Source organism: Drosophila suzukii (assembly GCF_043229965.1).
Source record: "Drosophila suzukii chromosome 2 unlocalized genomic scaffold, CBGP_Dsuzu_IsoJpt1.0 scf_2c, whole genome shotgun sequence".
NCBI lineage: Eukaryota > Metazoa > Arthropoda > Insecta > Diptera > Drosophilidae > Drosophila > Drosophila suzukii.
In genome coordinates this window covers 35,553,719-35,578,146 of record NW_027255896.1, presented here as the reverse complement: position 1 = coordinate 35,578,146, position 24,428 = coordinate 35,553,719, and the positions used below count along the sequence as shown (strand labels likewise).

General features: G+C 43.1%; 1 protein-coding gene across 1 annotated transcript; it reads left to right on the top strand.

Annotated features, from left to right (window-relative positions):
* Positions 1-1,268: 1,268 nt before the first annotated feature.
* Positions 1,269-2,477, top strand: LOC139354429 (uncharacterized). Its single transcript, XM_070998663.1, has one exon. The coding sequence runs from the start codon at positions 1,269-1,271 to the stop codon at positions 2,475-2,477; it is 1,209 nt and encodes a 402-aa protein (XP_070854764.1).
* The last annotated feature ends 21,951 nt before the right edge of the window (positions 2,478-24,428 follow it).

Below are 24,428 nucleotides of genomic sequence, written 5' to 3'. Positions count from 1 at the left end.
GAAAGACTTCGCTTATGTTTGTATGTCGGTGCGTTTGTTTGTCACCTGCACAACTAAATTGCAAACGATTTGCTGGAGTAAATTTGTGGAATTTGTAACTTTGTTCTTAATATTGGAAATAGATTAGCCGTATTTGTAGGTCGAGAAAAGTAGTTGGAGTGGACTGTATTAGAAAGAGTAGTTAGAGTGGACTGTATTAGAATATTTATGTAAATATACACACGCAGCTGGAACACAGTAAAAAATAAAGAGTGCAAATCTTAAGGAAAAATTTTATGACCGGGAATTTTTTACTGCGGCTGAGTTATATTTTACACACGATTGGAATTGAAAATATATTTGACAAATATTTTCGTTGAATAGTTGCACTGAAATATTTACTGGAATTGTTTCAAGTGTGCAACTGTGGGCAAAGGAAACTGGAATATTGTCGGGCACAAGTAACGGAATTGAAATACATATATTAAATGCCGTTGCGTCGGATTAATCTCTTTTGGATTTAGACAATATATCATACAGAAAGTCAGTCGAAATAGGGTTCGAAAAACTGGCTGTATGACCGGCAATTATAGTAAGCGGAACTTATCTGGAGTGTTTCAAGCCTGCTGGGACAAAATCAAAGGAAACTCCAGGAGAGGAAAGTCCAAAGATTTTGAAATCCTGCTCGAACTGGACCAAAATGTTGGGGCGGTGCGGCTTGATCGCTGAAATAATTGAAGCCCCAAGATCGAGTGGTACGCATAAAAATACGCGGGTACTTTGGGTTTTTTACGCGACGGGCGTAGATGTTTATTGTATCACTTTGAAACAAGAACTGCTTAAGCCTAACTTAACTTAAGCGCTCCAGAGCAGAGCGGAGACTTAGGGGAGAGATGGAGAGGGAGAGCGGACGGCAGTGCGAGCGCGCGAGATATAGAAATCTGGATAAAACTGCCGCTCGACACTGCCTCCTGAAATTAAACGCCCTTTTGGCGTGAACACCTGACGAAAGTATGGACGAGTTGCTCATCAACAAGATCTCATCCTAGACTCGGCTCATAAGAGTAACTAGCTATTGTTATCGCTTTATTCATCGTCTTCGTTTGCAGCACAGGCCTTATTCTGAGTACCTAACTTCAACGGAACTGCAGGCAGCACGAAACCAACTTCTTCGTCACATCCAACGAAAGGCCTTTCAAAGACAGTATACGCAGCTAGAAAACGGACGCCAGCTTCATGCAAAATCGCAGCTGATCCGGTTTTCTCCATTTCTGGATAAGGACGGACTAATGCGAGTTGGCGGACGAATCGAGAGGTCGACCCTTAACTACAACGCCAAGCACCCGGTTATAATTGCAAAGAGTTCTCCAGTCGCCGAGCTCCTGGTACGACATTCTCATGTGACGAATCTTCACACTGGAGTGGACGCCACGTTCACAAATCTTCGACAACAGTACTGGATCCTGGGTGCACGAAATATCGTCCGAAAGACTGTCTTTCAATGTAAACGCTGTTTTCTCCAACGCAAGAGCACAAGTAGCCAGATCATGGGAGAGCTACCTGTACCTCGGGTTCAAGCCAGCCGTTGCTTTCAACATACCGGCTTGGATTATGCCGGGCCAATTTCAATTAAAGGTTCAACTGGGCGCACACCAGTGATCGGAAAGGCATGGTTCGCAGTATTCTTTTGTCTAACAACGAAGGCTCTCCACATCGAAGCAGTCACCGATTTAACAACCAAGGCCTTTATTGCGGCTTTCCAACGATTCATTGCTCGGCGATCTAAACCAACTGATCTCTACTCAGACAACGGTACCACCTTTCATGGCAGCAAACGAGTACTCGACGAAATGCGGCTGCTAGCCATGGAGCAACGCAAGGATGAGAACTTAGCAAACTTCTTCGCCAACGAAGGAATCCTGTGGCACTTCATACCGCCTTCTGCCCCACACTTCGGGGGAATATGGGAAGCCGGAGTTCGGTCCATCAAGCTACATATGAAAAGAATAATGGGATCGTCAGCCCTAACCTTCGAGGAATTGTCTACAGTTTTAATACAGATTGAAGCCGTACTTAATTCTCGCCCTCTTTGCTCATCAGGGGATTCTACTTTGGATCCACTTACTCCGGCCCATTTTTTGACTGGCACTCCCTATACTGCCTTACCGGAGCCATCCCGTCTAGACGTCCCCATCAACCGCTTGGAACGATGGACTCAACTACAAGCAATGGTCCAAGACTTTTGGAAACGCTGGCATATGGAGTACCTAACCTCTCTGCACGAGCGCACCAAATGGCAACTGGAAGACGATAATTTGAAGGTCGACACACTGGTAGTGCTTAAGGAACCAAATCTACCTCCATCGAAATGGATTCTAGGACGTATCCAGGAGGTACACGCCGGAAAAGACGACAAGGTCCGAGTTGTTACCGTCAAAACCGCCCAAGGAGTCTTCAAGCGGCCAATTACCAAATTGGCGATCTTGCCCCTTTGCTGAACAGCCGTTCAGGGGGGGCGGTATGTTGGGGAACCAGACACCCTTTACATTTATTCTTGTAAACTTTATCTCTCGCTCGCCTGTGTTATCTATTTACACATACACGCGCATGAAGCGCAGCTTATTCGTATGTACATGCAAGAGCTTTGCCAAATGCATTGCCTCGGTCAGTACTTTTCCATTCATCTCTTACGGTAACGTCTTTACGACTTAATTCAGCCTGTTCTTGTAGTAATATACCCAGTCACATTTTTGCTACCAACGCAACCACAGCGCATCGAAATTGAGTGTACTAAATTATATAGAATGTTCGGTGAATACAAATAAAAATCAATTTAAACAGTTACACTTCTGGCGTCTAATTTGTTAACACTGCCGAATGATTTCACGTTGAAAGATCGGTGGTACAACAATAAGCTCGTCGTCGTTCACCAATTTGTACAGCAAACCAGATCGTAAAAAGAAATTGTTGTGTATAGATTTTTCAGCAAGGATGTCTATGATGGCTTTTAATTCCTCGCCCTGCGATTGAACACACTTCAATTTGATGTGCAAACTATCGTCGGAGATCATCATTACAGGGTAACGGCTTAGAGCATCAGCATGGCGTATGCGTGTGCCTGATCTGTGTTCGACTTCAAAGTCAAACTCCTGAAGTTCGAGGAACTGCGACTCTAGTTCAGACTTCTCTTTTCTCAATCGTCTTCGTGAAAGCATTGCAATCGCTGATCAGCTTGAAATGCATACCCAACAGGTATATTAGGAATTTTCGGAAAGCTTCTACCACTGCCAGGATCTCCAACTCGTAGCTAGAAAACTTTCTTTCTGCGTCTGTAGTTATACCCGTTACTCGTAGAATAAAAGGGTATAATAGATTCGTCGTTATACCCGTTACTCGTAGAGTAAACGGGTATACTACATTCGTCGGAAAGTATGTAACAGGCAGAAGGAAACGATTCCGACCCCATAAAGTATATATATTCTTGATCAGGATCACTAGCCGAGTCGATCTAGCCATGTCCGTCTGTCCGTCCGTCCGGATGAGCGCTGAGATCTCGGAAACTATAAGAGCTAGGCTATTGAGATTTGGCGTGCAGATTCCTGAGCTTCTTACGCAGCGCAAGTTTGTTTCAGCAATGTGCCACGCCCACTCTAACGCCCACAAACCGCTCAAAACTGTGGCTCCTACAGTTTTGATGCTAGAATAAAAATTTTAACTGAAATGTATTGTTCTTATCAATACCTATCGATTTACCTAAAAAATGTCTTTACACATCGAAAGTTTGTCAGCGGATACATTGCGCGTATTTTTCGGAGTTTCAACCGTTTCTATCTTGCCTGTGGGGCAGTCCTTCGATATGTGTCCAAAACTATTACAGTTAAAACACTTTCGACCACTGTTTCGATTGGGGCACTGATTAGATGTATGACCACCGGCACCACAGTTGAAGCAATGTACCTATCTTTGCAGTGACACTTCCTTATGACCCGCACTTTCCTTACCTATCGGGTATTTTGACTTGTCTTCGTAAATTTTGGGCTTTCCGAACTTTTTGCGAATTTTCTCGTAGCACTTCAATTTATCCTTGAACTCCTTCAAGTCCTTGGCATTGTACAAAATCGATTTGTGATTCCGCCAATCACATATTGCATAAGTTCACAGTTGTCTACACTGCCACGAGAAGCAATTTCTTTCATTTTGAGGAGATATTCTTGAACACTTTCATTGTTTTTGATTTTTCTTTCGGATAGCAACTTATTTAATTGAGCACTATTTACTTCGGCTTTGAACTCTTTTATCAACGCGTTTTTTAACATTGCCAATTTTTGAGACTACGCTCACTCATAATAAAGACTTAAGCGAGACCTTTTAGAGAACGTTTCGCGAAAATGAGTTTTTGCAGGTCATCCCAATACATAATGGATACCATGTTCTCGAAATCGGAAATCCAAACCTCAACTGCAACCTCATCTCCACTGAACGGCCGAGTAGAGTCTTCTACATCGCGGAAGTTTACAGAAAAATGCGGCGAATTCACAGCGACACTTTGTACAGAGGCGGAATCGTTATTGTTGGACGCCACTGTGCCAGCCCGTGCGTTGTTCAGTTTTTTCTGCTTCTCTGTGCTGCTTCGCACAGAGCGAAACTCGTAGTCGTCACAGTTAGAGCTTTTCTCGTCGTTATCTTCGTCATTCTCTTCTCGTTCGTCTACTTCATCATCTCCGGAGTCCTCTTTATCTGCATCTTCCAGCAGTTTTCCTGCGCGCAAATTTTGGAAAATGTGTAGCATGAGATCACTTTTGTCGTGTTGCAAGCCCAAAATGTTGCAAATTATGGCAAGGTCGCCTTTTGATAAATTTTGCGCAAGTCAAACCCGTCGAAACCCCGTAGTCGCATTCAGTTATGCCGATCGCCGTCAATTTCGTAGAAAAACTTATTTTTTTCAGATTTTAGCGCCTGTAAAACGGACTCAAAATCAGCTAGACTGGGCATGTTTGCAGAAACAGATTTTGTAAATGTTCGTTCGTACTCGTTGCTCTTCCTTACACTTGTATTCGTCGTTCTCACTCGCGTTCTCTACCCATGAAAAGTCCCACTAATTGTAATTTTATTATAATAGGTTTATAGTTTTATTTAAAAGGAATAGTGATAAGTAGTTCTGATTATAGTTTTGGGTATTTTATATGGATTTTAACAACGTTTTTGGTTATTACTCGCGTCGTTCTTTTACTTCGTATATAATTCACGTCTTTCTTCTTCGTCTCTCTCGTTCTAAGTGCTTGTACAAGACTTCCTTTTTCACCTCGCCCATAATTAGTAGTGCTGTTCATCTGTGGTGGGTTCGGCTGACAAGGATGCCAGACCTATTCCCACAACTCGGCCATCCTTCTAAACATTCGCCCCGAATGTATTGTCGTCGTCCTCGGAGGATATTTTCATCCATGGCTTCATATACTCAGCGCAAGAGGTAGTGTATCTTGGTTTGTCCGCAGTTAGCGATTCCTTTACAACATCGTAAGTGTCCTTCGGTTTGACTTTTGTAACGTAGTAGTGACCCAAGTACTTAGGCTTTAGCTTAAGTCCACCACCAAGTTGCTTGCGTTTGATAGCGACAATATCGCCAACTTTGTATGTTGCTGCTGGTCTACGTCTAAGGTTGTATGAGTGCTTGTTTTCATTCTGCAGAGCCAGGACCTGTTGCTTTGCAGCTTTGCGGATCTCGTCTCGATTTTCCTGAAACATTTGTGTCAACTCCTTCATTATTTCCTTCAACAGGACGTCTGTTTTACTGCGCATCTTGATGCCTACAAGAAGTTCGAATGGAGTTGTGTGTGTACTTCTGCAGTACGTCGAATTAATTGTGTGCTGCACCTGGTTCACGAACTTATACCACTTGCTGCGATCAGCAAGTGTTCGACTTGACCGTTTGCTCTCGGAACTCCAGTGGTTACTGCGTGAAGTTAAATGCCCTCGTTCTCACAATACATCTTGAACTCGTCTGAAGTGAACGCTGTGCCTCGATCGTATATTATTTGAGCAGGATTTCCAAATATTGCGCTCTGAGCCTCTAGTCTAGTGATGACGTCCTTAGAGGATGTTGATTTCTTAGGGTATAGCCAACAAAGTTTGGTGAATCCGTCAATGACAGCAAGAATGTGTTTGTACGCCTTGTGAGTTGATTGGAGTGGACCCATAAAATCGATGTGGAATGTTTGAAGTGGCTCCGCTTCCTTGGGCAAAGGGTGCAACTCTCCTTCTTTTTTCCCAAGGTTACGGTTGGATACGATACACGGAATGCAGCATTTAATCTGTCTTTGGATCTTGTCTTCAAGTTTAGGAATGTAATATTTCTTTCCGATGATATCTTTGTTTTTCTTTACAGAAAAATGTCTTTCTCATGAGCCTGCCGAATGATTTCACGTTGAAAGATCGGTGGTACAACAATAGGCTCGTCGTCGTTCACCAATTTGTACAGCAAACCAGATCGTAAAAATAAATTGTTGTGTATAGATTTTTCAGCAAGGATGTCTATGATGGCTTTCAATTCCTCGCCCTGCGATTGAACACACTTCAATTTGCTGTGCAAACTATCGTCGGAGATCATCATTACAGGGTAACGGCTTAGAGCATCAGCATGGCGTATGCGTGTGCCTGATCTGTGTTCGACTTCAAAGTCAAACTCCTGAAGTTCGAGGAACTGCGACTCTAGTTCAGACTTCTCTTTTCTCAATCGTCTTCGTGAAAGCATTGCAATCGCTGATCAGCTTGAAATGCATACCCAACAGGTATATTAGGAATTTTCGGAAAGCTTCTACCACTGCCAGGATCTCCAACTCGTAGCTAGAAAACTTTCTTTCTGCGTCTGTAGTTATACCCGTTACTCGTAGAATAAAAGGGTATAATAGATTCGTCGTTATACCCGTTACTCGTAGAGTAAACGGGTATACTACATTCGTCGGAAAGTATGTAACAGGCAGAAGGAAGCGTTTCCGACCCCATAAAGTATATATATTCTTGATCAGGATCACTAGCCGAGTCGATCTAGCCATGTCCGTCTGTCCGTCCGTCCGGATGAACGCTGAGATCTCGGAAACTATAAGAGCTAGGCTATTGAGATTTGGCGTGCAGATTCCTGAGCTTCTTACGCAGCGCAAGTTTGTTTCAGCAATGTGCCACGCCCACTCTAACGCCCACAAACCGCTCAAAACTGTGGCTCCTACAGTTTTGATGCTAGAATAAAAATTTTAACTGAAATGTATTGTTCTTATCAATACCTATCGATTTACCTAAAAAATGTCTTTACACATCGAAAGTTTGTCAGCGGATACTTTGCGCGTATTTTTCGGAGTTTCAACCGTTTCTATCTTGCCTGTGGGGCAGTCCTTCGATATGTGTCCAAAACTATTACAGTTAAAACACTTTCGACCACTGTTTCGATTGGGGCACTGATTAGATGTATGACCACCGGCACCACAGTTGAAGCAATGTACCTATCTTTGCAGTGACACTTCCTTATGACCCGCACTTTCTTTACCTATCGGGTATTTTGACTTGTCTTCGTAAATTTTGGGCTTTCCGAACTTTTTGCGAATTTTCTCGTAGCACTTCAATTTATCCTTGAACTCCTTCAAGTCCTTGGCATTGTACAAAATCGATTTGTGATTCCGCCAATCACATATTGCATAAGTTCACAGTTGTCTACACTGCCACGAGAAGCAATTTCTTTCATTTTGAGGAGATATTCTTGAACACTTTCATTGTTTTTGATTTTTCTTTCGGATAGCAACTTATTTAATTGAGCACTATTTACTTCGGCTTTGAACTCTTTTATCAACGCGTTTTTTAACATTGCCAATTTTTGATACCACGCTCACTCATAATAAAGACTTAAGCGAGACCTTTTAGAGAACGTTTCGCGAAAATGAGTTTTTGCAGGTCATCCCAATACATAATGGATACCATGTTCTCGAAATCGGAAATCCAAACCTCAACTGCAACCTCATCTCCACTGAACGGCCGAGTAGAGTCTTCTACATCGCGGAAGTTTACAGAAAAATGCGGCGAATTCACAGCGACACTTTGTACAGAGGCGGAATCGTTATTGTTGGACGCCACTGTGCCAGCCCGTGCGTTGTTCAGTTTTTTCTGCTTCTCTGTGCTGCTTCGCACAGAACGAAACTCGTAGTCGTCACAGTTAGAGCTTTTCTCGACGTTATCTTCGTCATTCTCTTCTCGTTCGTCTACTTCATCATCTTCGGAGTCCTCTTTATCTGCATCTTCCAGCAGTTTTCCTGCGCGCAAATTTTGGAAAATGTGTAGCATGAGGTCACTTTTGTCGTGTTGCAAGCCCAAAATGTTGCAAATTATGGCAAGGTCGCTTTTTGATAAATTTTGCGCAAGTCAAACCCGTCGGAACCCCGTAGTCGCTTTCAGTTATGCCGATCGCCGTCAATTTCGTAGAAAAACTTATTTTTTTCAGATTTTAGCGCCTGTAAAACGGGCTCAAATTCAGCTAGACTGGGCATGTTTGCAGAAACAGATTTTGTAAATGTTCGTTCGTACTCGTTGCTCTTCCTTACACTTGTATTCGTCGTTCTCACTCGCGTTCTCTACCCATGAAAAGTCCCACTAATTGTAATTTTATTATAATAGGTTTATAGTTTCATTTAAAAGGAATAGTGATAAGTAGTTCTGATTATAGTTTTGGATATTTAATAGGGATTTTAACAGCGTTTTTGGTTATTACTCGTTCTTTTACTTCGTATATAATTCACGTATTTCTTCTTCGTCTGTCTCGCTCTAAGTGCTTGTACAAGACTTCCTTTTTCACCTCGCCCATAATTAGTAGTGCTGTTCATCTGTGGTGAGTTCGGCTGACAAGGATGCCAGACCTATTCCCTCACATATATTTGTTTTTTGGCAAGACCACTGATAAGGTGGCAGATTATTTAAGGAAGGTGGAACTGGTGAGTCAATTGAAGACAATTGAAGAGATTGCAGTTGATCAATATATTTTTTTGGTTACTGATCCTAAATACATTTGAGGTTTTGTTGTGGTCGGATATTTTGGGGGTTTCAGGGTGTTCCGCCTACCACCAGTGGTTTCTTTACGCTAAGAAGATTCATCTAATAACTTAAGAAACGTTTGGAGTTTTTTCAGGAAGTTAATTCTTTATTTTCGTTCGTGGCATTGTAGCGTATGGAACACCAAGTCGACAAACAGATTGTCCGCGCACCTTTTTAAGACATGAATGCCCGTGCTTATACTTTTGGTATTTAATGTACGGAGCCAAGTCTGTGTTTGTTACATCCACAGGTACAAACTGATCAATGAAGGCAATTAAACTAGATATAGATTCTTCATTGTTGAAATTCACTTCCGAGGCGTCTTTCAGCCAAAACATACCGTGAATATGAGGTGAACCTCTCTGTTGAAACTTAACTCGCCAATAACAGGTAGTAACGAAATTACATCCGAAGATACCCCCAGGTTTCAGCTCTGGCCATCTAGTTTTAGCGGCCGACAGAGTTAAAAAGAAAGTTGGCAAGCCAAATTGACGAATCATAGCCATGACTTTCTTCTTTTCATCTTCCCAGTGACACAATGGAAATACATATATTGAATGCTTTTGCGTCGGATTGATCACATTTGGACTTAGACAATATATTGTTGAACGTTGATGCACTAAGAGCAGTACAAAGAAGTGGCCCAAACGACACCAAGCACGTGCTTGTTACGCGCGGGCCCATTTTTATTTCGGCCAAACACGGTTCGCGAGGAAGGTACATAGAACAAATAAAGACAGGAAAAAACATAGATCAAAAAGACTAAAGCAAATGAGCTAGGATTTTAGTTTTTAATACATGAATAAAAGTTGAAGAACAAATTAAATAACAGAGGTTGTTATAGTTATTAGAAAGAACGCGAAAGGGCTGACTTAAATTAGATGAACATCGTGGCAAGTTGATAGGATAGTAATTTCGCATTAGTCTAACAGGAACATTGAAAGTTTGGCGGCTTAATAAATCTACAGAATCAATATCGCCTCTTATAAGATTATTTATAAAAATGGAACCAAGCATAGTTCTACGGTTTACTAGACTAGGCAAATTAATTAATAGCAATCTACTCAAGTAAGACGTTTTGATCCCAGTTCAAACCACGTAAGGCAAAAATAAGAAATTGTTTCTGTACGGACTCTAAATGGTCGATGTGCACTTGATACTGAGGACTCCAAACGGAAGAACATTATTCAAAACAAGGCAGAACGCTATAGTCGAGTACCTCGACTATCAGATACCCGTTACTTAGCTAAATAGAGATATGCAAGTAGCAAAGCGAGATTAAAATGCGCCACCTACCGGCGGTATACAGATTTAAGTGTTATGGGCGTTAGAGTGGGCGTGGACCAATTTTTTTGGACCAATCGATAGGTATTGACGAGAACAATACATTTCAGTTAAAATTTTTTATCTAGCATAAAAATTGTGGGCGTCACAGGTTTTCGCGGTTTGTGGGCGTTAAAGTGGGCGTGGCAAACTTTTTTTTGGGTCAATCGATAGGTATTGATGAGGACAATACATTTCAGTTAAAATTTTCTATCTGGCATCAAAACTGTAGGAGCCACAGTTTTGGGCGGTTTGTGGGCGTTAGAGTGAGCGTGGCACTCTACTGAAACAAACTTTCGCTGCGCAGGAATCTCAGGAATCTGCGTGCCTAATCACAGTATTGTAACTCTCATAGTTTCCGAGATCTCAGCGTTCATACGGACAGACGGACATGGCTAGATCGACTCGGCTAGTGATCCTGATCAAGAATATATATACTTTATGGGGTCGGAAACGCTTCCTTCTGCCTGTTACATACTTTCCGACGAATCTAGTATGCCCTTTTACTCTCCGAGTAACGGGTATAACTAGGACGGACAAGCGAGCTAAAAAATAATTTGGTAGTGTATGGATCTTTAAATTCCTTAGACCAACGCTTTATAAACCCAAGAACACTAATAGCTTTATTAACAGAAGAGGTTATGTAGGAGTCAAATTTAAATTTAGGATCTAGGAGAACACCCAAATCGTTTACTTAGTAAATTCGGTCCAGGGACATGTTCTGAAGAGAGTAACTCATGAACGTTGGCGTACCCCTATAAAAAGTCAAACCGTTGCATTTCAGATAGTTTAAATTCAAAAGGTTGTACTGACACCATTCCTGGAATCTATTAATTTCTGACTGCAAGCAGAAACCAGACTCAATATTATTATATGATGAACAAAGAATAACATCATCAGCATACATTAGTACACGAGAGTGAGTTACGAAAGAGAGAAGATCAATTATAAACAGAGTAAACAGCAAAGGGCCTAAAAGACTGCCCTGAGGCACTCCAGATGTCACGTTGATCATCTTGGAAACAGCGTTTTTGAATAAAACCCCCTGAGATCTACCATTCAAATAACTTGAAATCAAAGTTAACAGATTATTCGGAAACCCTAGCTGATCTAATTTGAATAAAAGAAGGGAGTGGTTTACGGAGTCACAGGCTTTACTAAAATCTGTATGTTTAACGTCTGTCTGCAATTTTTTGTTAAGTCCATCTATTACAAAAGGTGTCAATTCGAGCAGGTTAGTGGTGGTCGATCTTCGCTTAAAACAACCATGTTGACACGGAGATGTCAAAGAGGAGCACAAATGTTTCAAATGAGAGGTAATAATGCGTTCAAATGTTTTAGGAATTGCAGACAATTTGGAGATTCCGCTATAGTTCTGAACATTAACCTTCGCACCCTTTTTGTGGAGTGGAATAATAAAAGAATCTTTCCAGATTCTAGGAAAAACAGATGATGAGATAGACAAATGAAGAATGGGTTTACAAATACTTCGGGCACAAAACTTAATCACACACCCAGGGAGTCGATCTGGTCACGGAGAATAGGTTGGCGTTATAGTTTCTAAATCCCTGAAGAGAGAACTTTCGGTGAATACAGGAGAAACAAGGGAGAACGCTATAGTCGACTATAGATACCCGTTACTCAGCTAATGGGACCAAAGGGATATGGAGATATCCAAGGAAAAAAGCGAGACTGAAAAGCGCCACCTACCCTTGATCTCAATATATGGTTATGTGGGCGGTAGACAGATTTAGGCGTTATGGGCGTTAGAGTGGGCGTGGCAAACATTTTTTTGGATCAATCGATAGGTATTAACAAGACAAATACATTTCAGTTACAATTTTTATCTAGCATTAAAATTGTGGGCACCACAGATTTGGGCGGATTGTGGGCATACGAGTGGGCGTGGCATCTTTGCGTAACAAACTTGCACTGCGTACAAGGCTACGGAATCTAAATCAGAAATCCCAATTCTCTATCTGCTATAGTTTCTGAGATATCCGCGTTCATATTTACGATTTTTTGAAGTTTGTGGGCGGTTTCTGGGCGTTAAAGTGGGCGTGGCAAACTTTTTGCGTTAATCGATAGGTATTGATGAGAACAATACATTTCAGTTAAAATTTTTATTCTAGCATTAAAGCTGTAGGATCCACAGTTTTGGGCGGTTTGTGGGCGTTAGAGTGGGCGTGGCACATTGATGAAACAAACTTGCGCTGCGTAAGAAGCTCAGGAATCTGCATGCCAAATCTCAATAGCCTAGCTCTTATAATTTCCGAGATCTCAGCGTTCATCCGGACGGACGGACAGACGGACAGACGGACATGGCTAGATCGACTCGGCTAGTGATCCTGATCAAGAATATATATATACTTTATAAGGTCGGAAACGCTTCCTTCTGACTGTTACATACTTTCCGACGAATCTAGTATACCCTTTTACTCTACGAGTAACGTTAAAAATACAATTTGCCCTGATTAAGTGATTAGGGTAGCTAGAATAAGACCAAGAAACAGAACTATAAGTAGATTGTAAGAATTCAGCAAATAAATCTGCAACTTCGGGATCCATAGATGCCTCAACAGAGTTTAATCGTACTGATTATGGCAATGCTGAAAACTTTCGCTTAGAATTGACAAAGTTATAAAACTTCCTCGGATACTTTGAAAATTCAAATTTACATCGGTTCAAATACATGGAATAGCAATGACTGTTATGTACATTAAAATAAGTACGAGCCACCACATATCTTGAAAAATTGGATGGCCCACCCGCCATGTTGTACTTTTTATAAAAGTTTGTTTTAAGGTTTCTAAGTCTTTGCAACTCATTGGTAAACCAAGGAGGCCAGTCTAACTTAGGAGGAAAACTATCAGGAACACATTCACAGAAAATAGAGTTTAGGACAATATAAAATAGTTCCGTAGCACTTTTAATATTCAAGCAATTAAATAAATTTGCCCAGTTATATTGTGAAGTCATCTTGTTGAGTTTTTTAAAGTCGCATTTACGAAAGCATCTTCTTTTAGTTGGAGAAAGTAACGGAGAGAGGGTATCAACAAAGGGAAGACAAATTGTAAGTTCCAATGTGGGATGATACCGGTCTTCTGGCACAACTAGTGGGTCAATTCTAGATACCGTGACTTCAGACGGATCTAAGACAAAATCAAGATTTAATTTTCTGTTAAGTGATTTACGTATAAAGCTAAATTGCTTAATGATAATTCTAAAAGACCGTCAACAAAGTCTTGGTCAGATAAAGGGGAAGAGACAAGTGAGTCAGTAGAAGGGGACCAAGAAATATCAGTGAGATTGAAATCACCCAAAACAATCAAAAGATCCCTTTCGGAAAGATGAGATTAAACAGTTTTTATTGCAGTCAAATGATGCTTATAAATTGTGAAGTCGGATCCAGGTGGAATATAAGAACAAGTTACATAAATAAAAAAAAGTAAAAAAAGTATATTCCATCCGATGTTAAAGTATTGCAGCCAAATGATGCTCATAAATTGTTAAGTCGGATCCAGGTGGAATATAAGAACAAGTTACATAAATAAAAAAAAAGATTTCAAAGAATCTTTAACACCAACGAATTCTATGTTATTGGGATTAGGAAAGTATATTCTCTCCGATGTTAAAGTAGAGGTAACGGCAATCAGCACCCCACCCCCCCCTACGAAGAGAGCGATCAGTTCTAAACGTATTAACATTTTTGGACAGAACTTCAGAGTATGATACCTCCAGTTTCAGCCAAGTCTCAGTAAAGGCCAGATTGTCTTCAGAAATGGCAGAGGAGTCAGCATAAAGCTTAGGTAGCTTCATATTAGGTCCCCTAACATTTTGATAGGCCAAAAATAAACTGCTCAGTTTTTTGGCGCAGGTACTGTCGTGGAAGGCCTATTATTAGGTCTCCGTCTGTTTGTAACAAATTCCTTAATGACAAATTCATCATTAAGCCAAAAACTTTTAGATTTTAGTACATTTAATATTCAGGAGGAGCAGATATTTTAAATGAAGATATCCTACGAACATATGGAAATTTAAACGCCTCCACTGTGATGTTTTGAGATGGGAATTCCTTTCCAAAACATCTGCAGATGTGGTTTCAGGTGTTAAGCGAGGCACAAATAATTGCTTCCTATATGGAACCGAGAGTCTCTTTCTTCACCACCAACAATCTGAACATCGTTCGCTAACTTCACCTGTAGGCACAGAAAGCTGCGTAGTGTTTGGCCCCTTAGGCTGACTAGCAGAAACAGGGACTCCTCCAGAGCTTTGGTACCTATGGGTACTGCTGGCAGTGAAGCTTTCGGTCCCCCAGCGCCAGTGGATGCCGACAAAATATTTGAAGCTATTTCGGGATGCCTTTACTTCAACAGATTTTAAAGGAGCGGTCTTTTTGCGCTTAGCTGACCCTACTGACATTTTTTATTATCAAGGTCCGCCTTGAACTCTTTGAAATCAGCAACTACGCTCATAAGTTTATCAAACAGTCTCATAAAACGATCATTGGTCAGCGCAACATAGCCATCCAAATCACGGTCTATTTCAACGCAAAAGGCACAAGTCCACGGAAATCCAATACGCACATCAATATAGTCTTTTACTCTGCCAACAAGTCCAGTACATTTCGGATGTATGACTATGTTGCAGAGACGACAGTAAACAAAAACGTCATTAGGTTACGATCCAAGCTGACAATATTTTTGGAATAAAATCTGAGCCATTTTTTTAAGTATTTTAATTTAAGAAAGAAAATAAGTTATTTATAAAACCAAAAATCACAAGCATTATAAATACCTCACTTAATTTTACACTGGGATCAAACAATAAAAATGTAGACACACAAGAAAACAAAAGTATAAGAGCGCGTAGAGACTGCGAGAGCGAGAGAGCGTGGCTGTTGACTGAGCGTGGCTTGCGAAACACAAACAAAATATACACTACAATAGTTTAAACGGCAAGAAACGGGAGAGAGATTACAAGAAAGTTATGGGAAACAACAAAAAATGCTATTGAAACAAATGCACCACAGCGTACAGAAGTTACAATAACAAAATGCTCCGGCTAAAAACAGAGTTAGGTTTTGTTAAAATTGCTACAATAAATTAGACAAATAAACATAAACAGACGATTTAAAACACAAGCAACCTATCATACAGAAAGTTAGTCGAAATAGGGTTCGAAAAACTGGCTGTATGACCGGCGAATAATAATACAAAGTGGAACTTATCTGAAGTGGTTCGAGCTACAGTTGCTGCTGGGAAAAATCCAATGAATCTCAAGGAAAGGAAAATCCAAAAAAAATACGGATCAAAGGATCGAAATGTTGGTGGCTTGATCGCAAAAAATGGTATTGAACAAAAAAGAACGCTATAGTCGAGTGCCTCGACTATCAGATACCTGTTACTCAGCTAAAGGGACCAAAGGGAAATTAAGATATGCAAGCAGCAAATCGAGATTGTAATGCGCCAACTACCCGCGCTCTCAATATATGGGCGGTAGACATATTCAAGCGTTATGGGCTTTGAAGTGGGTCAATCGATAGGTATTGAGGAGACAAATATATTTCATTTCAACAATTTTTTAGCACGAAAACTGTGGGTTCCACAGTGTTGGTCGGTTTGTGGGATTTAAAGTGGGCGTGGCAAACTTTTTTAGTCAATCGTTAGATATCATTGAGACTAATACATTTCAGTTAACATTTTTTAACTAGCATGAAAATTTGTGGGCGTGGCATATTCGCTTAGCAAACTTGCGCTGCGAACGAGGCTACGAAATCTAAATCTGAAATCCCAATTCTCTATCTTTGATAGTTTTCTAGTTAGGTGCTTTTATATTTGCGATTTTATGGAGGTTGTGGGCGGTTTGTGGGTAGGTATAGGTATGGAACAGAACAATACGCATCAGCTTAAACTTTTTTTCTGGCACGAAAATTGTGGGCGCCACTGGTTTGGACGGTTTGTGGGCGTTTTATATATTCGTAACAAACTTGCGCTTCGTACAAAGGTACGAAATCTTAATCTTAGATCCCTATGGTGTATAACAGAAACGTTTTATTTGGACTGTTTTTCATTTATTTACGTTGTAACATTTTCTTGGTGTCCGATGCGTTCAGTTGAAGTCTTAACACTAAGTGCTAAAAAATCTCTAAAGTGTGACCCAGCACCAAAATACATTAGAAAAGGGCAAAGCTAGTATTTTATTTAAAAAAAGGAGAATAAGATTCAAATTAAAATAATGGCTGCAATGCGTTCATCAACATACCGTGTCGCCCTAAAACAAGGTTTTAGAATTAGGCCGTACAGCTAACTTGGTGATGGGTCGGGTAATCTCTCAAGTAGACGTCTAAAGTTTTACCGCGCGTACAAGTCCGTCTGGTCCAGGATAAGCTTCCAATTCACGGGCTTGCTGCTGGAGGGAGATCTGAGTCCTTGACTAGGACGCCATTGTCTACTGCGATGTTCGGTTCCTTGTTGTTGCTCCACATTTGACGTTGCTGCAGGATTTTAAATACTCTTGGTGCCAGCGTTTTCAAGACCCTTGATACATCGATTGCCAGTGCTGCCAATACTCCAGACTATTGATCGGCAAATGAGTCAGATCTCCCTCTGAAACAGCTGTAAGTGGGCGTCCGATTAAAAAGTGGGCCGGAGACAAGTAGGTAAGGTCAGTGTCAGGTGTGTAGCATAACGGTCGCGAGTTCATCGCTGCACTGATCTGAGTAATTAAAGTTCTCATTTGATCAAAGGTTACAACAGATTTACCCACATCTCGACGTAGATGTAATTTAACGGAACGTACTGATGACTCCCACTTTCCTCCCCAATGTGCCGTTTGGCACCAAAAAAAGTCTTCCCGTTATCGCTAAAGATCCGTCAGCATTTAACCCCGAAAATATGCTAGGAATGTGTCTGCGCTAAGATCGGTGGCCGGATGGCTGATGTTACAAGGCAAACAAATAGGCAATAGTCTTTCGGGGATTGCGCCCCCTCCTTTCCTTAAGTATAAATGGTCCAGGGAGAAGCTTCTGCTATTCGGATGACTGGTAGATCGGCCATGATTTGGTGCTCTGTGAGATTACAGTGGCGAAAACATTTAATGCAGTTGTGAACCAGACTCCTTATCAAATTAGGCGCATCAAGAATCCAGTACTTTTGACGAGCAAATAAAAAAAGTGCAGAAGCCTTGGATGAAGATTTGACGTAAGCTCGTTATCCAAAATCATTTTTGTGAAGCGGTTTGACCTTGGAAGCAGTATAGGGTGTTTTACATCAGCTTGTAATTGTGAGTTGTCCAGTCGTCCACCACCTCGAATAAGGCCATCTTTGCAGATAATCGGCGCGAGCTTCACCAACTGAGAGCGGCTGTGAAGTGGCTTATTTTCCGTCAGTAGTTTGCGGTCCTCCATAAAACATCTCTAAGCCTCGTGCAGGCAAAGAATCTCTTTAAAGGTTAGCATCTCACCATTTGCCATCGTTACAGATTTAATGGCCTTGGTCTCTTGGAGGAAGCGTAAGGCGTAAGCAACAACGGGTACCAGCTTTGTCCAGGACGAGACGCGTTGAGTCAAAGCTTCGATTGGTGACAATGAGCAGCTTTCCTGTGAGGGTTATGTGGTGGTCTTCACTTCTTCTTTGCCATGGTTTTCTGAAAGGGAAGAACAGAACTTTAACGCTAGAATTTCTGGATCTTGCAGCCATGAAGGTCCTATCCACCATAACTCGAAATGGAGAGGGTCTGAAGCAAGCATTCTCCTTTGTGTTTACCTGATGCGATGCATTGCGCAGTGGGGAACAGTGGCGGGGTACCGTGGTGGCGCTTATGGAATGGCGTGGGAGGCGACGGCGGTAAACTGGTGGCGTCGGCGGGCTGCTGCGCTGGGCTTCGGCGGTTTGCTGCTGGTGCGCTTTGCTGCTGGTGCTGCGGAAGCTGTAGGGGAGAAACCACTTGAACGCGTATTGCCCCTTAATCGAAAAGAAGTACTCGGGAAAAAGTGAACTTTGAAAGTAGGCGGGGGTGCGACCGCGGTTTATTTCAGTTGAACTCCAGAATCGAACTAACTAAGTCTAAGCTCCGCTCTGCGCTCCAAAGCGCAGCGGAGACTTTATGGAGGGAGCTAGGAACAGCGCAGGAGAGCGGGAGCGCGAGAGAGCGGGACAGCGGTGCAGCTGGATAGCGGGGCCGATCCAGATTCGCCGGACAGTGGGCCTGAACATTCCGCCCCCCTTGCAATCGCTAGCGGTGCAAAAAATAAAGGAGACGGAACTTCGGCCAGTCGCCTACGCCTCAAGCCTGCGTACAGGCGCCGGAGACGATCTACCCGAACACCGTCTTCTATGCTACTGGCAGTCCCTCGTCGACCATGTGGAAGCCCGGCTGTATCACCATCGGGTAGACGTCCGCGCCCAGGATCAATGAAATAGTGGCTGGCCGGTGGAAACGCTCATCCGCGAGCGGTAGTTCCTCAAATTTCTGGACGACGCTCTGATTGAGCGCACGGATGGGGGTGCGGATGCGCACGTTCGGCTCGATCTTGAGGACCACCTCCAGCTTGATGGCCTCGTCGACCTTCGAACGAATCGTCGCCGTGCATATGCTCTCATCGCTCACGTTTGTTGTCGGCAAATGCATCGATGGAGCTTGTCGGGGTGCACGGATCGATGAGTGCGGCGGTGTCGAACGTCTTCTCTCCGGTCTCGACGATCACCACAGCAGTCGGGAGGACATTGACGCTATGACGCTGGAGAAGTGCGGCGAGCGACGGAGCTGGTGTCGAGGATGCTGAGCGCGGTGGAGGGGCAGGCGTTTGGCGAGTTGGCGGATCTTGCCGGCGCGAAAGCTGCGGAGAAGCGGGCTGTTGCTTGGAGCCGGACTTTTTCCGGGAAACAAGGTCGTGCATGTGCAGCAGCGAGTGATGGCTCTGGCTGCACGTTCTGCACCGGTCACCGCTACGACAGCTCCCAGTCTAGTGCTCGTGTGCGAGACAGTTTGCGCAGTACTTGTTAATGAGAACTGCCCGCAGCCGCTTCTCTGCGCTCAGCTTTAGGAACCTTTGACACTTTCGAAGAGGATTGATTCCGAGGCAGACTCGGCATCGGTAGGACTGAGTACCTATAGTACGTCTGCTATCCAAAGCCTGAGCGCTACGTGGACGGGGAGCCATTTTCCTGTTTAGAGTGCGGATAAAGAAAAAACAAACAGGGCTGATTAAGAATGACGTGGATAATGGCTACGGACTAAGGTGTGTAAGACACGCGGCTCGTTACGAAGTAGTTTTGGGCGGCTGTCTTGGAAGAAGAACCACCTTGGTCACTGGACGTTTGACAATGCCGCGTGTCGTACGAATGTCGACTACGCGGACATTGCCATCGGCTCCCGGAAAAACGGAGTCGTATTTGGCTTTCAGCTGACAGTCCCTCTTTAGGCGTTGCTCGGTTCTTAGGAACTGCGACAACGCGGAGGATCTGGAGTGACCGAGGGCGGATTTTACGTTTTGAGGATCACGAAACGGAAGACTTACGACATACCTGCCGTTATCGTCTCACGTAGTCGTTCGGAGAAAATTTTCCTCACATGTCAAATCGGAAGATTTTGTCACTTTTACTGGCAGATCCTCCACCTCAACTGTGTGGGAGATTCGTGTGGAATAAACGGAAATCTGATTTTCCCTTGGAGCAGGAACGGGTCCTGTTAGGATCCACCCGAAAATGGTTTCTTGCCCGAGGAGAGAGCCACAAATATTCGGCCGGGTGCCGCTTAGGAGAATGGATGGCAGTATGTCGGCCCCGACCAGAATATCTATCTGTGCGCTCTCGTAGAACTTTGGATCCGCTAGTGACAGTTCGGGAAGATCCCGTAGAAACTGTTGCGGAATCGGACAAGATGGAAGGTTTCCAGCTAATTGAGGACGAACATAGGCCGTCGTGTTTATTTGCAAGCCAGGCCTGGTCGGAGAACGGATGGTTTACTGACAGAGCTTTTTGGATTCAGCGGATAATGTCTGGTTAAAGCCTGATACTTGGGTTCGGATTACCTGGTGAGGCAACTTAATTAGTTTGAAAAGCCGCTCAGAAATAAAGGTTGCCTCTGATCCTGAATCTATCAAGGCACGAGCTTTAAAATTCGACGCCAGGTGACATATGTCAATTATGGCGGTGCCCTGCAAGACGGATCTATACCCCGTCGCGAAGTAATTTTGGACAGTAAAGTCCGTGGACCGGGAAGCGGTGGCAACTGGTGTACTTGGACTTGATCTGGGTCTTGGGGCGGGATTCGAAGGCGATTGGGAGGAGTTGCCTCTGTGTAATAAGGTGTGATGGCGGCCGCGGCACGTAAAGCAGCTATGAGTGCTTTCACAATCACGCAGCTGATGCCCTCGTGCGAAGCAGTTTAGACACAGCTGCTTCCTCTTTATGTATGCCGAACGCTCGTCGACCGTCATCTGGATGAACCGTGCACATGTGCGGACAGGATGGTTTTCCTTCTTACAAAGGTCACATCCTTTTGGCTTGGGTGCTACCCTTGTCTCGTAAGAATTTATTCTTCGAGGAACCTGACGGCCGTACGTCGTCTATGGCTTCTAAGGTCCGGTGACGCTCTGCAGGGACTGTTCCCACAAGGATAGCGTGAGCTTAGGAATTTTGGAGGAGCACATGTACACTAGGAGACAATCCCAATTTTCGGTTTCAATTCCGGACATTTCTAAAGCTGTAAGGCAACCCTTGATGGTACGTTGAAGTTCACGGATAGCTGACCCAGATTCCTGATTAACGGACTGCACATTGAAAAGTATTTTTAATTGGCTATTTACTAACAACCGCTTGTTTTCGAAACGCTCAGTTAGGTTAGCCCAAGCTGAGCGAAAGCCGTCGTTAGTAAGGGGGGAGTTAGACACTATCGTGTGTGCATCGCCGCTTGTTTTAGCATTTAGGTGAAACAATTTTTCGACTGGCGTCAGCCTTGGATTGTTAATATAAATGGCCGTAAACAAATCCCTAAAGGTCGGCCACCGCAGATTATCTCCGGTGAAAACCTCGATATCGCACGGAGGCAGCCGACATCCAGAGGAAATGTAAGTCTGGGTAGGAACAGCTTGAACTTGGGGAGCCTGGGCTATCATATCCGCGATCTGAGCCCCACATCTCTCGTAAACGGAATAGCAGTAGCCGTATTTAGCCTTGAGAACTGGCAAACTATCAGCTGCACTGTCTCCGGCTTCTGCTATGCACCCGGTGCATTCATCGTATTCTGCCTTGATGCGGTCCCATAACGCGCGTATTTCTTCGCGGCGGATGTTCAGCATGGACAGAGTAGGAGGGATCGGCGAAGGAGTGTTTGCTCTGGATTCAAACTCACTCAGCCGATTTGAGACCTCAGTAAATTTGCTTAGAGCGATTTGGGAAGGTGTTAGTGCCATTTTGACGTTTGCACGGGTGACCCTTTTTCGGGGCGACGAGGTCTTGACGGTTAGTTCGGGTGTGGGCGGATCTACGGATATGCCTGGGACTACGGCAGGTGGAATAGACAACTTGTTGTTATCACTTCCACCGGACATTTAAAAGAAATGATCTTTTTTTGGGTCAGAATCTGCTCGCCTTTGTTTATGTCGGATAAATAGGAAACCTGTCCCACTTGTTGAACAGTGGAACGAGGTGTCGACAAGAAAAAGTAGTGGATCGGAGAAATAGAAATTGGAAGCAAGTACCGACCTGGTTACTTTGCGGAATTAAACCCAATGATACGGATTAGGAACGGTGACTAAGGAGTTCGAATATCACCCGCTGATAAGTAATACTATAATGTTTAACCCTTTTGGTATATGTATTATGGTTGGGATCAAGTTTGGTATATTTTTGCTGGTATTTTTTGCGTTTGGATAAATTGAGGGGGAAAAATACCAACTATGTGTATATATATAGTCCCCGGTGGAGTAATTGTAATATTTTCGCCTTTATTTAAACTTCTGAATGAAGAAAATATACCAAAAAAATTGGTGGAAGGAGGATGCTATGCATGCAGTGGAGTGCTGGTATTTTTCTCGTTTAAATAAAATAAATTTTACGGAGTAAATACCAAATACCGAAACAAATACTAAAAAGTTTGATGGTAAATAAAACACAATGACCAAAAAATTTTCACGTCGGTTGGTGTAATTTTTTATTTTATTATTTTTTACTGGATGGCCGACGGAAAACTTTAATTAGTCGGAACGGGATGGTGGAGTTAAAAATTATATGTGACTGTATGTAGATATGTGTATATATGTAGATGTTTGTATGTATGTAGATATTTGTATGGATGTAGATATTTATATGTATGTAGATATTTGTATGTATGTAGATATTTGTATATAAGTTAACTAAGTAGCTAACCGGACGGAGGCGATGACCGAATGTCCGAAGCCCAGCTGCGGCCAAAACCGCTGACGCGGCATTTGGCCGGATGCTCGTGCATAGCCGGCAAACACAGCATATTTGCGTGGCCGCTATGAGTTTCAATTTTGTCAACTTTAAGTTTAGTTCGCTTCAAGCTCTATAAGAATAAAGAACACAAGTTCATAAGCATTGCAAAACTCCGGCAACCGCCGTTAAATATCTCTTATTATTTTGCACTGACTGAGTCTCTAGGCCAGCAGGCGAAGGGGGCAGTTACCTCCCAACGTAAGTCATCCTAATCAGCAATTGTGAAGGTGCAGCCATCCGGCTCTGACTCCAGAGAGGGATCCCCGATCTCTACACACGAGAACCAGGTCAAGACTACCTCCTCCCCCGCACTACCGAGCGGGCTTCGGCAGGTGCGACCAGCAGCAACTATATTCCTCCCGCGTTCACGGGAGGCCATTACAAGCAGCAGCCTCCAGCGGCTCATATTCACGCGTGAGTGCAACGCATCCCCCTGCACCTACGGGAGGCAACTGGCCGCCACTCAGCTATAACGGGCGCTCCAAGAAGCGACCGCTTCCTCCGCGCCTACAAGCAAGCTCATCGAAGAAGACCACCCTTGACAATAAAGAAGAGGACCACCCTTGGCCACACACATATCGTGTATTGTTTCTCCCGCACATACGTGTGGGCTCATCGAAGAAGTCCACCCTTGACAGTGCGGCCATTGAGGACCACCTCAGGCCGCGCCCATCAAACAGATTAATTGGCGCTCAACAATAAAAACCCAACGGTTTCGCTTAGAAATTTTTACATTCTTGGAAAAAAATTTTTTATCTTTGAGGAAGAAACCACAGTAAATAAAATGTAAGTGCACCCCTCATTTAAATATTTTCTAACCAGTCTGCAAAGTAGAACTAGTTAATAAAGAATACTACGAGAGTAAAACAACTCCTAGCCCGATAAAATTCGGGATTTGATTAACGAAAATAAAATATATAAATATATTACGTTAAATTCATTAATTTTTCTGATTTGAAATATTTTGACTATGAGTCGAGGCTGTGTGTCAGTCTCATATACCCTTTATCTCTTATAATTTACAGTATTATAATTTTAAAATATTTACCACTACAATAATTTTTATGCAAGGGCACAGGTACTACTACTACCCTTAAAATTAACTAGGTGAATTATATAGTGAAGAAATACGAGCTCTCATTTTGGCGGCTCTGTGTCCCCGTTTTCTAATCCTTTTGTGTGCGTATATGAGCTCGCCATTTTCTAAGTATAGAAGCGTCAAGCAGTACGCTAGCGATTCAGGGTCAGATAGTGAAGAACTCCTTCGAGCTTCCACTCCGAAAAACACGCGTAGAAACCCCCCAGTGGGCGAAAGGGTAGACCTAATGGATCCTGAACAACTTAGAGGAGTAGTGCAGGCGGCTATTGACAACGCCCTGGCCGGGCAGGCCGCCGCAAATTTACAAAAAGAACGGGAGTTCAGACAAATAATCGATGCATTGACCAGCCAAGTGGCAGAATTGCGCGCTGCGCCCACGACGTCCCGAAGTTCGGCCCCAACGCCAGAAATTAAGGTTTATGCAGCCATAGAAATTATAGACACAGTTCAATGCAGCGAGCCTCTGGACGCTGTCAAGTGCCTTCCCGAATTTGCGGGGG

Excerpts from the sequence above, each read along its gene's own strand:
- LOC139354429 (XM_070998663.1), top strand. The coding sequence starts at position 1,269 with ATGCGAGTTGGCGGACGAATCGAGAGGTCGACCCTTAACTACAACGCC.